General features: G+C 29.8%; 1 protein-coding gene across 24 annotated transcripts in view; it reads left to right on the forward strand.

Moving 5' to 3' along the window:
• Window positions 1–16,234, forward strand: part of LOC129907435 (sodium/hydrogen exchanger 3) — a 115,657-nt gene that overhangs the window by 52,544 nt on the left and 46,879 nt on the right. For all 24 annotated transcript variants that reach the window (XM_055983649.1, XM_055983650.1, XM_055983656.1 and 21 more), the window contains exons 3-4: window positions 1,417–1,609; window positions 9,206–9,469. In XM_055983649.1, the coding sequence (XP_055839624.1) occupies window positions 1,417–1,609; window positions 9,206–9,469 (457 nt within the window). The remainder of the gene's footprint in view (window positions 1–1,416; window positions 1,610–9,205; window positions 9,470–16,234) is intronic.

Genomic DNA, 16,234 nt, shown 5'->3' on the forward strand with positions numbered 1-16,234 from the left:
CACCGGCTTCTATTTTCTTCAATTCCGAGTATTCTTGATCGTACCTTACTCTAAACAATCGGTCTGAGATGTACGATCTTAATATTTCAAAGTACTGTCTGGGAAGATCCCTTTGCAGTTTGTACTCAAGTCCCTCATGCCAAACCTTGTCAAAGGCTTGAGCAACATCTAAGAAAATAGCTGAAAATACTTGTTTTTCTTCTAATGCTTTTTCTATTACATCCGTTATTCTATGAACTTGGTCTATCGTGGAATGTTTATTTCTAAAGCCAAACTGATGGTTTGGGATTAACCTTCTTTCTTCTATGATTTTTCTTAGTCTCTTCAGAAGCAGTTTTATTGAAATACAACAAAATATTTGCCTACAAAAATAAGAAATTCAGAAAATATATGTTTGTTTTCTCTTCATTCGGAAAATGTGTATAAGTATATATATTAAACTGTTTGTTGTTTGAATTTTCGCATTTTTGTACTTGAAAATAGCATTTTACACTTTTAATTTTGATTTTTAAATGTCGAAATAAATGATTAAAAAATGAAAATATTGAGTTTTTAAAAAATACGTGTTTTATAATTAATTCAAGGCAAGTGCTTTAATGTTATTAATTTTTAAATATACGATCTTGACATACATAATTAAAAAGGGTTAAAAAAAAAGTTAAACATTTATTTTTGAAAACTCAATTTTTTTTATAAGATATTACAAAGTAAGTTATGTGACAATTTTTCCTTTAAAATAAGCTTGCCACATAGAAGCTCTCTAAAAAAGAAGTTCTCAGAATAAAAAAAAACTGATCGTTCATGTGTTAATTACTACATCAATGACTTTTTAGAACTTCAGCAAGATCTCTTTTGAGTACTTAAGTATGTAAATGATAAAAATTACGTATTTTAGTATGAAAAACTTCCCATGTTTATTTTTGGTTTTGCGCCTGGCCCGAAAATTTCGTTTAATTTTTAACCGTAACATTTTAAATATACTCCTGCTCAAAATTAATCAACACCTCTTTACTTTTGAAGTTAGACCCTTGCCACGAAAACTTTTTCTTGAGCGTTTCCCAGGAATGTTCTATTGAATTTAAATGCCAATTTCTGGGCTTCCAATCCATAGTTTGTATATCCACATTTTGAAGATAAAGATATTCTGAAACCATACTTTAAAATTATAAGGCATTATCGTACATTAGAATAAACTGTGGACCAATGTTAAGGCACTGCAATATCTAAATGGCACCGAATACTGTTCGAAGATAATATAATTTTACGAGCACGTATTTTAAAGCAGGTTTCCGCTGTCGATTGAGGATATATGTTTTGTATAGCAATTACATATGTTATTTTCAAAGAAACTATGATAAGCAATATTTTTGTGTACAAATTTGTAAAAAAATATATATTTCTATTTTTTCTTTTTAGGCATCTTCAACGAGTCCTTTTGCAACGCCAACAACTTCATTGGATCATGGAGATCATGGAAAAACATATCCATTAGCAGGACATGGTGATCATCCGCCCCAAAGATATCCAGTGTCACAAGTTGACTTTGATCGAGTCAAAACGCCATTTATTATTGGTATTTGGATTCTATCAGCGAGTATTGCAAAAATCGGTTAGTTTTATTACATAGATATTTTGAATATAAATAAATTTCTAGGTTATAAAAACAAAACCAAAGTTATAGAAGAGAAGATATTTATAATGTGATAATAAACTCATTTAAGTTGATCCAGTTTCGCTTCCCCCATTGATTTAACTCGCAGTATAATTGAATACTTCTTGAACTTTTTATTATTTTTTTGCCAACTTGAATTTATTTCGAATCATATAACTTGATGTCCTTTGACCTTCTGTTTTATATAAGACTGTGTACTACAAAGTTTACTCCTTTGACTATAAGTTTTAAAATTGATAAAGTTTTAAAACTTTCAACTCGAGATAGAAATTAGTTTTCATCCATGGAAATAAATGCACCATGTTCGAGTAGAAGATATACCACCTACTTTAACATTCAACTTGAACGTGACTTATTTTCTAAAGAAGTCGAGTTGTTGGTTCCAAAGAACATGTTCGTGTGTGCCACTGTGTTAATTATCCTCGTATTTATCACAATCAAATTGCTTACAATCAAATTGATCTATTTTTTTTTTTTTTTTGTTTAAACATTCTTTTTTATTTTGTCACCAGGGATACTTTTGACATACAGCTTTGTCCCCTTGAGTAAGGTTTTTTCTATAATACCAACACTGACCATTCACATTTTATTCATTGTTGACCCTTGTTTCCACTCGGAAGCCAGGTCCGGATAAAGTTTTTTTACTAGGGCTTTTTTTAAACAATTTGTAACTTGATTATCTGCCAGCTAAGAGACAGAAACTTTATAATCCAGTCAAATAAGGGTTTAACCTCGGAATGAATGTTAGTAGAAATTTTTTTTGCTCAATATCTTCCTTTTGCCATTCTATAACATATCTCAAAAGTCTAGAAAAATCTCATGTCCGCTTGTCGCGATTTCAAGGTCAAATCGCGAAATGGAGATTTTCAAAATTAACAATAATAGGCTATGGTATTATATACACATATGATACATGATTTCAAGGTATTTTTTAATACTGATTCCAAAAAATCTAAAATCAAGACAATCTGACGTCTCTGGAAAAAGTTATACCTGTTTTTCATCTGTCAACTCATATTATTATAACAGTTGCAAACTTACTGCCGAAAAACCCTTAAAAGTTATGGTAGATGAACTAAATTTTGCATAAAGATTTTAGAATCCATCATTATTAAAAATCAAAACAATCCATTACAAAAATATATATACCTACGAAATAATGGTATTTTTTGATGGAGGGGCAAATTTTAGAATATGCACTAAAGAAGATTCTTGTTCATCTTAGGAATAAGTGCAAATAGGCTAATTTTTTCATTTTAATCTTTGTTTGGATAGTCTTTAATTACCCTCAAAAATCTTAAAAAATCTCATGTCCGCAAGTCCTAATTTTCTTGGTTTGAAAATAAGGTGCAGATTTTAAAAAATTGGAAAACTACACTTCAGATTTTTGTGTCAGATGAACATGAATAAGGTGCATTACTTTTCAGGGATGGTCAGGTTGACTTGTTTGTGAGTTTTGTTGGAATTAGTGTTAAAAAATACCTTTAAATCATGTCGCTTATGTTGGTATACATATAAAAATTTAAACTTTTCTTATTAATTTTTTAAAATCTGCACCTTATTTTCAAACCAAGAAAATTAGGTCTTGCGGACATGAGATTTTTTTAGATTTTTGAGGGTAATTAAAGAATATCCAAACAAAGATTAAAATGAAAAAATTAGCCTATTTGCACTTATTCCTAAGATGAACAAGAATCTTCTTTAGTGCATATCCTAAAATTTGCCCCTCCATCAAAAAATACCATTATTTCGTAGGTGTATATATTTTTTGTAAGGGATTGTTTTGATTTTTAATAATGATGGATTCTAAAATCTTCATGCAAAATTTGGTTCGTCTACCATAACTTTTAAGGGTTTTTCGGCAGTAAGTTTGCAACTGTTATAATAATATGAGTTGACAGATGAAAAACAGGTATAACTTTTTCCAGAGACGTCAGATTGTCTTAATTTTAGATTTTTTGGAATCAGCATTAAAAAATACCTTGAAATCATGTATCATATGTGTATATAATACCATAGCCTATTTTTGCTAATTTTGAAAATCTCCATTTCGCGATTTGACCTTGAAATCGCGACAAGCGGACATGAGATTTTTCTAGACTTTTGAGATATGTTATAGAATCGCAAAAGGAAGATATTGAGCAAAAAAAATTTCTACTAACATTCATTCCGAGATTTACCCCTTTTTTCTCCTTATTTGACTGTATTATTAATTAATTTTGAAAACTATATTAAAATCACGAAATGAGAATTCAAAGGCTTTTTGTTAGGTTTACAAACGCACGAGTAAGGCGACAAGGCCTAGGCTTTTATAAGTTTATTCAGTTGAATTAAGTTTAGACAACAACTTGATGATGATGATACTCCCTACCCGTATCCGTGCCTTTACAAATAGCAATAGAAATACTATCCCGCAGTATTATGCCAAAGGAGGGTTCACAACATAGATTTTTTTACTTCCCACTCTTGATTTCTTTCCAAGGATGTTGGCACACACGAGGTTACAGTTTGTGAACGAACGGAGAATTCTCTAAAGAAAATTTTTTTAAAAATATTTGTGGTGTTCGCTCATATCCATGATGTCATTTAAAATCGATATAAGACATAATATTTTAGTGCGGATAAAATGTATATAAGTAAGTTCAAATTGTGATGATGAAGTATCTTATACTATTTGACGTCACTGCAGAAAGTTCTAAAATGGGTATTTGAAAGAATTTATGAAATCAACACACATACTTTGTATTCTCGGATCGATAGAACTATATCACTTACAATATAATCAAACGATTAAGATGGAATTTATGGACTATGGAAAGGCTGTAAAAAAAATCTTGGAAAATATTTATAATCTGAGGGTGAAAACAAAATCATTTACTGGGTTGTTATTGAATATTAAGACTTAAAGTATTTTTTAGTATTGATTTTGATATTTAAATTATATTTTAATATTAAATTTAATGAGTTTGTTTTTTGTTTTCAAAATTACCAAATAAAAAATTATTCGCAAGATCTTTTCTTCGGCGATTGCCAGCTGGCTTACGAAGGTCTTGGTTGCTTTGAACTAAAATGGGAAGTTGTTGGGAACTTGTTTAACTCACATTATCAGCTCTTTTCTTGGAGAATTTTGAATTCTGAAAAACAAACAAAAAATTAAACAGAAAAGTCTCCAAAACAAAGCCAATTAAAATGCTTATATCTTGAGTTCTATTAATCGCATCGTCAAGATTGATATCTTCAGGCTTAGAGGAAATGACAGAGCATCAGTTCCCTTATAAAAAGTATGAAATAGAGTGAACTTAGCCTACTTATATGAATTGGAAAACTCACATTTTTCAACAATAAAACAATAAAAAGCCGCGATTTATAGCTGCCAGACTTTTGAATTCGTTATTAGAACGCATAAGGCTATAAAACTGCATACTCACATTTTGGTTATACCTTTGCTCCCAAAATTTGCTGTGGGCTCTTAGACTATAAGGATTGAGCCCGAACAGCTCATTGAATTTGTCTCCCAAGTATTTGTCCATTGTTTTAGTTGTTAAGTCTATCGGGATGGTTGATTGACGGAAGGTTTTTTACCTGATCCTAGTCGTCTAAAGCAGACTTGTTCCGATCTGGGAGAGTTTATTTTAAAATCTTTACGCTCGTAGGACGAACCCACATTATGTACGTAGAGGCATCGTATGTTGGACTCGACTCCACTGTAGAATGCCTATTTAGTTATCAAGAAAGCTGCCAACGCTTAACTGGTGAGAGTTCAATGAGCGTGTAAAATGGAATGTACCTAGTTATTTCACGGAATCCAAACTGCATATCAGGAATTGTTGTTTTCTCGGGAGAAAGTTTTCAGACGTTGAAGTTCTTTTTCTTTTGTTGAAGTTGCAGAGGAGCGAAATCGTCTAGAGTGAAATAGTAACAATTTTTTAATAGGGAAAAAGTTGTTGTTTGCATACTACTAAAAAAATATTGCCAGTAAAATCGTCACCGACTTGGGTTACAGAATTTATCAGGTTCTGCTGACTTATTCTGGCAGCTTCTTTGAATGATGGCCTGTATTTCTTATAGACTGGTAAATTGTGTGTTCTTTTTTGTGAATGCGTGTGATTCTTGTTTAATGCCATGGGGGTATCTTCTAGTTTGTTTAAAAGTCCTTAAAATAATGCTTAGACATTTAACTTTATAACGCCTGGTAGCTATTGTTACAAAACTGTCTTCATGAATTATTTATAGCCGCTTCCTTAGTCTCTGTGTATGCCTATGGTGTTTTGGATGTAAAAGAAAAATGTTGATAGTTTTCTCTTACCAGAAAAAGTCTACTTGTGTTCTGATAGTTTAATCACCCAGTTGTCGAACACGTCTTTGCATCATTTTGGAAAAAGGAAGATTGATGCAGCGGATATTTTATGGTTAAGGTTTGATAAGGTTAAGCATAAAAATCTTCTTTCGAAAATGAGTCTGTCTTCGTCCCTTTATTAGAAATTACGTTTCAAACCGTTGAATACAAGTCGTATTGAATAAAATCATAAAATAAATGATAGTGTGTCTCAGGGTTCCGTTCTGTCTTTGAGTCACTTGTTCATTTTTTTAAATGATCACCTTTCTGCTACTAAAATTCAAACAACTATTTTTCTGATATTAGCGCCAAGTTATTCCAATTCGTTTTCTGATTCACAGGTACAAAATATAATATCGTCGGTATGCTGCCAAAAAGCACTAAGTCATATTTTAAGGATTTTTAGATTTAAATGCAAAACGGTTCAGAATGATGATATCGATCTAGTAAAATACCACACTAAGAAATATTTGGCGTATGAATTATTTGAGGTATATTTTTGCACGAAGTCAGAAAAAATAACTTTAATACAGGCACAACGCACTAAGTTGACTTAGTGCTTTTTACCTGTAACGCAAGAAAAATTAAATCAGTACCAGCTTATACAAAGAGAAAGCGTTAATGAGACTTAGTGCATTTTTCCTGTCTTCAAAACAACATTTTTAAATTTGAAAAATGACTTACAAAGTATCGTTGCTATGCAGCCAAAATGCACTAAGTCAAAAAACATAGTTTTGAGTAAATCGATTTTTAAGATTATTTCTCTTGTGAAAATTCAATGTTAACTGTTATTTGCCAGATAATCACTTTAAACACAAACTCAACATTTTGACATTAGTTTCCAAAAACTTTTTTGGTGTTTGAATAACAAAAATGATAATTATGTGAACAAAAGTAGGAAAAGCCATGACTTAGTGCCTTTTACCTGTAATGATTTGCAATTATTTGTTCGTAATGAATACTTTTCTGGCATATGAAGTTAAAGGAAACAACATTATAGCACAAAAGTAAAGACAAAATCTCAATTATACCTAGTTATATCAGAAATTTTACAACGTAGAAGAATTAAAAACATGTAACTATTAAAAGAAGGCTTTAAAAATGGAAGCAATTTAAAATAATCTCTTTCATCTAATACATCTAGTTCTGGAAGGAAATCTTTTGTCTAACATTGTGATGGTAATGATGAAAACCAAGAATGAAAAATTTCAGGAATAACACCTTTCTTACAAATGAGGCGTACAGAATAATAAATTGTGAAGTCCACTTCTCTATACATAAGTCAGATTTTTAAAGGTCTTTAAAATTAGAGTTCTATATAAAATAATATACAAGAAAGAAATCTGTGAAACCTTTATTTCAAAAGTTCCTTTAGTTCTTGAGAAAAGGCTTTTCAAAGTTCAAAACAATGCACAAATTTCAAATGGACTTAACCCATTATTACTCTGAACACCTCATATATCAATCAGGTCTTTCTCCTAGTTGTGCTAATTTAAGAGGTTCGGTGTACCCTGTACAGTCTTGGCCATTTTTTTACCGGCAGATAATTAAGAACAGGGTTTCTCCCTCTTCGAAAATTCTTAAAAACGTTCAAGCTTCGAAAATTGTGGTCAAATTCATATTAAGTTTGAAGTATTCCCGGTTTATTTTTTTCGTATCGAAAACATTTAATTTGAAGCCAGTTAAGAACGAGAATTCTAATTCATTTTTAAAAGGTTATTAAGATTCATATAGAAAATTCAAGTCGTCTTTACTCGCTGATAAACTTACAATTTGTATTAATCTATTTACATTTGACCGCTTTTTTCTTACATTTACCTCACAAGATATATGCTCATAAATTTCGCAAATTTTGCATTTTGTTGCTCGTTGTTGCTCCCTTTATTTTTCAGATCAATTTATTTAAATTCCAGTAGATGATAGGGAAAAAGTGTGAGAGTAAAAACATATTTTTTCGCTAGCCCACCTTTAGTTTTAAAATTTTACGCGGAATTATTTTTATTTTTTTCACCCCAAAAATCACAAAAAATTATTTTTTTTTTAATAAGTGTAAATATTGTTGGATTTGTGCTGTGGTTTGTTTGCTCAACGTTAGCCTAGAATATCCCAACTTTTTTTCTTTATTCCACTATTTTTTCAAAAGCTACATTTAAAAACATTTTTTTTATATCAAAAATTTTTATTTTCGCTATCTTACACTTAGTTTAAAAATTATAGAAGCATTATTTCTTATTCACCTTTAAAAAAAATAGTACGCATACACCGCAGTGACCTTTTTATTTTATAATTTAGAAAATGGAAATCTACTGGTGTGGGCACTGCGCCTCAAATGTTATTTATCTGACTTAGAATTCTTACTTGATTGAATGTAGTCCATAAAACATTCCTGTTTAGAAGCTTAAGTTAATTTGGTTTCACCCAAAAAACCACAAAATGTATTTTTTCAAGTGTAAAAATCATTGATTTTTTGGCACCTAGAAAAGCTACATGCTTAGTATAATCTATTCAAACTTTTTTTCAAAAGTAACAACAAATATAGTATAAAATCGTGTGTGAGGTGCAGTTCCGAAAATAAGTTTTTTTTTTTACCGACTTCCAAAAAGGAGGAGTAATTTAATTCGTCTGTATTTTTTTTTTTTTTTTTTTTTAATGTTTGTTACCGCATAACTTTGGACTGATTGAACCAATTTTGATAATTCTTTTTGTATTGGAAAGCTGGCCGCAGTTCACTTATAGCCATACAAACTATTAGAAAAACCACAAAACCCTGTTTTCATCCATGGAAGTCGGTTTTGATTTTTGATAAAAATGGTTATTTTTTAAGTTTCAATATTAAAAATTTAACTAAAGTTTTAAACTTTAAATGTGTTTAATTTAGATTTATAGGAACCTCGTTCCGTCAAATACAGAAATTTATTCTTAGCCGCACTACACGAATATCCAAAGCGTAACAAAAGATTTTCCGTCCCATTTAAAATCTCCGAACTTCAAAACTTATATAAATCTGTAACTTCCATCAAACGTCTTCTTATTCTTCTAAAGCTCGTAAAGTTTATCATATCAAAAGTAGATTTACCTATTAAATGTGCGTTTAAAAAAAAAAAAAAAAATATAGAATTGTTCAACATTACATAATTTTTTGTGATTAATAATAATACTAAATTGTGTAAAATAATATTTTTTTTCTTTCATTTCAGGTTTTCATATGACTCCAAAGCTAAATAAAATATTTCCTGAATCCTGCCTTTTAATTGTTGTTGGTGTTGTAATTGGTGTCGTTTTATATTTCGTCACTTCCGTAAATGTATCGCCATTAACACCAAATACTTTCTTCTTCTACATGCTCCCACCAATTATCTTAGATGCCGGGTACTTTATGCCCAATCGCCTTTTCTTTGATAACTTGGGAACTATATTGCTAATGGCTGTTGTTGGTACGATATTTAACGTTGCAACTATTGGTAAGTAAAGTTCTGTTCTAATAACTTAACTTTTTGTTGATAAAAGTGAAATGTAATGAATAGGTATCAAAATAATTAGACGGTGATTTTATTATTTAACTTTTCAAATTAGAAATATAATTTAGTTGTATATCATTTGTTATTGTTAATTGTTTTTTTACGTTTTGAATTAGTCCTAAAAAGCTTCAGAAGTAAAGCTTTATAAAGAAAGAAGTCTTTTTGTTGTTATTCGCACTAAGCAAATGGATATGACTCAATTCAAATAAATTTTTCATTCAGAAAGAAACATTTACTAAAAGTTTATCCATATTTTACTTTGTAATAATTACTTTTTCCAATGTATCGAGAACGGAAGATGTTCAATAAATTGAATCAGGAAATTTGAATCAAACATCTCCTTGTCTTCTCAATTAGGTATCTTTCTACTCTTTATATGGTTTGGCCATTTTCAGATGCTGTTCAATTAAAGAGCACAAGATACCAATTAAATGGCTTGCCACCCAATCAATCTTCTTTATACAAAGCAATAAAATTAAAATTGGATGCGAGATGGATACACAAGAAAGTCAACTCTGTATGTCATGTACGCAATTCGATGGGTCACACCACACACATTTTATTTGGTACCGTAAATTCGTTGATCCCTTATAATTGAGTTATATGTCTTGGAGCTTTTTTTTCTTCTTAAATGATGTTTGTATTCTCTCTTTGTGTGCAAAGAGAAATCTTTTATCAAAAAAGAAACATTTTTTTATGTCTCACCAAATTAAGGGGTTACATTTTTACTTGTTTTTTATTGAAAATAATCTGCCCCCGACAGTAAATCTGTGATATTTATCTGCTTTTTAACTTGTTGTGAGTTGAGGTGAGATTGAAAAGATAAATGTTGCAAATAAATTGATAAATTGTTTGAGCAAGATTATCTTTGCGGTATTAACATTTGATATACCTAAAGCAAAGTGCAAATTGAATATGCATTTTATAAAGGTAAAGTGATTGATAGAGATATTAATTTCATAAATATCACGTCAACTGTATGCGCTTAACAATCTTGCATCCACAACAACTGGTTCCTGGAATTGCAATTTCTGAGATATTTTATTGAAATTTAAAGGAATTTGTACCACGTAACATTTGTCTCCGGGGTTTCACGGTTAGTATATTAAAGAATGTAATTATTTTAATATATTTTACTAACTACTATGTGCTATTCGGATGGGTGTAGCACATGTTTCGAAGTTTTAATAATTTATTTTGATTTAATATTAGTTTTTAAGCTCTTACAGTGGCCTTAATTGATTTTCTTGGCTAGCAAAAATTAGAACTCTTAAACGAGTTGAGATATAATTAAAAAAAAAGATTATAAAAGAGGTGAATATCAAACAAAAAATTGCAGGGCGTTTCGGAAATTTCTGTTTAAATAAGAAGTTTTAGTTAATTTGTAGCATATTTTCAATGAGTGAAATGGTAGTGAAATGTTAGGAATAATCTTTTTTCTAATAGTTCCTATGGCTATAACTGAACCACATTGCAGCCACCAGCTTTCCAATACAAAAATAATTATCAAAATTGGTTCACTCAGTCCAAAGTTATGAGGTAACAAACATTAAAAAAAAAAAAAAAATAATACAGGCGAAGTGAATACCTCCTCCTTTTTGGAAGTCGGTAAAAAAGGAAACAGACAATGTAAATTACGGGGTTAATTCTGAGAAATCTTTGAAAATTTGGACGTTAATAACACCGGCACAAAAAAAAGAAAGTGTTATGTACCAGGTTCCTGGAACATTACATTTTTTTTTTTGTGTGCCGGTGTTATTAACGTCCAAATTTTCAAAGATTTCGCAGAATTAACCCCGTAATTGACATTGTTTGTTTCCTTGAATTCACATCTTATAACTCAAATTTTGTTTGGTAACCCAGTACTTACCTCAGTAAAATTGAGCTTGGGACACAAAAACAAATGATTGTTAAGGATAAACCAACATTTTTTATTTGTTGGCTTACAGAGAAATATTTTTTACTAAAGGATTTTTAATAAATAAATAAAAGTAATTGTTTGATGTTGTTTATCATAAAATGTTTATTCAATTAAATACTGAGTACCACAAAAAGGTAATGCAATAATTTTTATTTTCTTCGGATAAAAGTTTAATTGGGTTAAACGAAAAATTGAATATTCTTGTTAAACATTGCAATTTTGTATTCAAAATTTTTTGCACGTTTCCATATTTGCAGTTTAGCTGCCTTATTTCAATTCCATTATTGTTGTATTTCAACAACATATTTATTTTTTTTAACTATTATTTATTAATATTTGCCTTGAAACATAGTTGGAAAAAGTTACCTATTATAATGCCTAAATATATCTTCTAACGAAAATTGAGGAAATTTGCCAAAATGGTTGCTTATTAAAAAATCAATTCAAGAATTAGCATAAAATTAGCCCAAAGATAATATGTTTTCTCGCTTTGGCACATTTCGCGCCAGATTGGACTAAGTTTTCAAAATATAAAAAAAAAATTATTAAATATTAAGGCTATTTATTTATAATCGTTGTTTAACTTTAAACAACTGCTTAAATTTGGAAAATGTGTAGTTGTCCTATAGCGGTCAAACTTTTGTCTAAGTATAGATTGTCTTAACTTTGAATAGTGTGATACTTATTTTTATTAAACGAAGCATATTTCCCATGGTTTGAAAAAAGTTATTCAGTGCTTAAGTAGGCAAAAATCTAATAAATATGCCTGTAACAGTTTTACTCAAATCAAAATTCAAACACTGTTTAAAAAAGGAAAATGTACTTCTCTTACCACTATATTTAAAGTCCCCATTAAAAATTAAAAATCTGTCAAATCACATATACATTTGAAAACTTCATGTTTTTAATGGAGACTTTAAGTTTAATGGAGTGTGAATAAATTGATGCATGATACTGTGGTCCTAAATACTAATTTTGGACACATTTTGAATACCACAGTTTTGAATAAAATGAAACGCACGACTGGGTCGCACGTACTTGCTATGCTCTTATGTTAAAAATTGCTTGCATATTGAAAAAATAAAAATTGGGTAAAAAGTTACAAAAACATCTTTTTTCTTCAATGTCTCAAAAATATTGCCAACATTTTTAATTCGATTGGAGCAAAATTGACGAAGTTATGAGTATTTTTATACTTCACTTATGAACTTTTTTACCATTTGTTTAAAAACTTTTTTCATTTTTTTTTTCATTACATATGTTCTTTATTTCACATAAAAAAAAAACTTAATGCTAACATTGATTAACAAGATAAAAATAATAACAATATGAAAAATAGCGTAAATTTTTTTATATCAAATAGTTCGGAACATTCAGTTGTCGAACGACAAGAGTTGAATGCACCATCAAATTAGATTAATTTATGATAAATTGATGGGGATCAATTATTGTAATTTTGTATAATAATTTTTTTAAGATATAAAATCTTTTTTTTTTTGTTTTTTTTTTTATATTTGAATGTGTACAATTTTTTTATGTAATTTATGTTTAATTCAAAATAACATCGAAGAAAAAAAAAAAATATATATTTATTAAAAAATTAAAAAATATCAAACTACTATATTAAGGTCCATTTTCTTCACTCGGAGTTGAACATAACTTGAGAATTTTTAATATAAAAATTCTCAAGTTTTGTTCAACTCCGAGTGAAGAAAATGGACCTAAGAAATGTATAAACAATGTCACCTATAGATTTTGTAATGAGCATGAGGGAACAACAATCCATAATCTTTTTAGCTACATAGTGCTTAGGTACCAACGCATTGATTTTATCTGCCAGGTGATCCTGTTACAAAGATAAAAAATTACCATCCCTCGACCGCCACACTTAACAATTTGTCCGATAGATGAAGAAACTGTTTTATCGTAAACTTATGTTTTGATATCTCGACTTCTTTTTACCAGCTTAATTTCCTTACAGAATTTATATTATTAAATCGGAAAAATGTGACCAAGTCCTAAAATTTAATTTTTAGGGATGAATTCATTTATTACGGTGTTATTCCCTAACTTTAATTGCAACATTGCATTTCGATTTATCTCCCCAAATAAATCTAACAAATAATAAATATTCGAGAAAACAAATTTACAAAAGACTGCAATTAAATTCCATTAATCGAGTCTTTAGTTCGAACTTGTAGTATATAATGTCTTTTAATTAATTGCTCCCCAAGTGTCAATACGAACTTATTTATTGCCCAGCTAAGAATAAAAATGTCTCTCCATCAGGATAATAATAATGACTTTCATTCATTAGTCCATAGTGGGTGCTTGCTAGGTGCTACTGACTGACCACAAAACTATCATCAATTTAAGCAATTTCATTTGTTTACTCTTTAAAAACGATTCTATCGATATTATAGCTTTTGATAGTCTTAGGAAGAGAAACAGGGACAGGGACAAATGGATGACACATTTATCTTTAAATCGATTCAATTTTAATTTCAATTTTCATTTTTTTTTCTACGACCCCCTTTTTCCGGATTGTTGCTTATTCAAGAAATAATAAAATGAATGAACACATCATAACGCCAGAGAGCCAAGCCAACCTCCATCATCATTGTTGTCATCGATATCCATTCAATAAACTTTGCTGGCATAATTCTGCGGACCTGAGGAGGTATTATAGATTGCGCGCGATGATGCCGTTGGTGCTATAGGATGACGCTAGCCGTTCGCCGTTTGTAAAGCTTAAAATGATATTCTTGATATTTGAACAAAATTCCATTGTCATTGAGATTGAGAAGAAAAAAAAAGTTTTGTTAAGAAATTACTTCTAAAAATAGACTTTCTTTACATCATTAAAAAATATCGGTTTTTTTCTAAAGGGGATTCATTTCTCTTCAATGACGTAATTTCATCTGTAATGACACAAATCTCTTACTTAGTTCAAATCACAATTGCAAAGTGTGATGAATACTGTGTTCCAACTCTATTAATTATATGATATTATTCAATTATCGGAAATTACTTTGTATTTACAGGTAATGAAATGTTAATGAGATTGAGTATAGCTTTAGACTCATGTTATGTTATTAGTTCCATTTAATGGGTATTATGTGTTGATTAAGCAGTGGGATATATAAAATTGCTTTGATATAGGTCGTGGTGACACGAATTGCAAGACAGTTGTATGAAATGGTGATTAATAATAAATCATTGTTGGTGGTTATTTCATGTTTGTACCTTGTATATTACAAATATAATCATTATTTTTTTATGAAATTTTAATGGTCATAACAAGTATGCTCATCGTTTTTGGTTTAAAAAATTCTGTAGCTTTTACTAAAGTTGATGCCAGTTAAATTTTATCATCACTTTCTTCACAAAAAGGCTTTAGGAGATGTAGCTACTTTAGCTCTCGATAATATAATTATTGATCCTTTAAATAAATTCAATTTGATGTTGTGTTTTTGACCTGTAGTCCAAAATAATGCGTTTCGTCCAGGCACAACAGTTGGGCTCATCAGTAAGATGCTGTTGTACCCTTCTTATACGCAAAATTTGTAGTTGATGAGCCCAACTGTTGTGCCTGGGCGAAAAGCATTATTTTGGACTACAGATCAAAAACAAAACATCAAATTGAATTTATTTCACAAAGCCCATAAAACAAAAACAAATTCTTGTTTACGTTTTCTTCTTCTTCTTGATCCTTGAAATATGTACATCTTTTTTTTTTTATTTAAACAAGTTTTAAAACATGCTAGACTTTTTACGAAAAGCGTCCCATACAAACATTTCACAACGAAAACGTAAAGGAAAAAAATAATTACTATCCTTTTCGTTTTTTAGTAATTTTAGGTAAATGAAAACCATTTTGCAGAAAAATCTATGGTTAGAATTGGCTCCATATATTATTATCGATTTTGTTGATCAACTATCGGACTATCGCGTTAACTGATTAAAATTTTCTGAAATTAAAAAAAAAAAATTGTATGCGCTGTTGAATTTTTGAAGCGGTTATTTTTGACTCAAAAATTTCTCAAATTTTTAAATGGACCCTTATCCTATGAGACTTTCCAGGATTCTGATTTCTTATTTTTTGTTTCAGGACCAACAAATAAATGTAGGGGAAAGTGGCCTGAAATGGCACCCCAAGGTAAAATTGTTAGAAATCGTAGAATCGAACAGAATTAGAAGGTTTTATGAATTCGATTCTTCAGTTTATCTAAACCGACATATACGAAATTTTAGCATATTCAACCTTTTTTTTGAAATTATACACTCTTTAAAATTTTGTGAAATGTTTGTTTACAAAATAACTGTATAAAAAATTGTTTTTTGAGAAAACAGTTAATGTATGCATATATGAAGTATTTCTTATATCAATTTACTGAAATCAGTTGGCTTAGAACGGTGTTAGATTTTTCGGCATAGAACTTAAAAAAAAAACCGGTAAAATGGCCTACTTTGCACTCGGGCCTCATCGCCATTTTATACTTACTTTCACATTTTAAATTTGGTATAGAGAAAATGGTTGCTAAATATAAACGATCTACAGAGAAGCAGTACTGAACTGAGGAAAGCCCTTGATTCCGTACAAAATCTGGAAAAAGCATCCAAAACAGTTGAAGTTCCAAAAACTACACTAAGGAGACGAGCAACCGACATGAACAGGGTTTTGAATGACTCGAAGAAAGATCTGAGGACATTCAGCACCACTTATTCCAATAAAATGGAAAAGGAGCCCTTAGACTCTATTTTGTTTTTTTAAGGCCATTTTCCCC

This window comes from Episyrphus balteatus, chromosome 1, assembly GCF_945859705.1.
Source record: "Episyrphus balteatus chromosome 1, idEpiBalt1.1, whole genome shotgun sequence".
NCBI classification, from domain to species: domain Eukaryota; kingdom Metazoa; phylum Arthropoda; class Insecta; order Diptera; family Syrphidae; genus Episyrphus; species Episyrphus balteatus.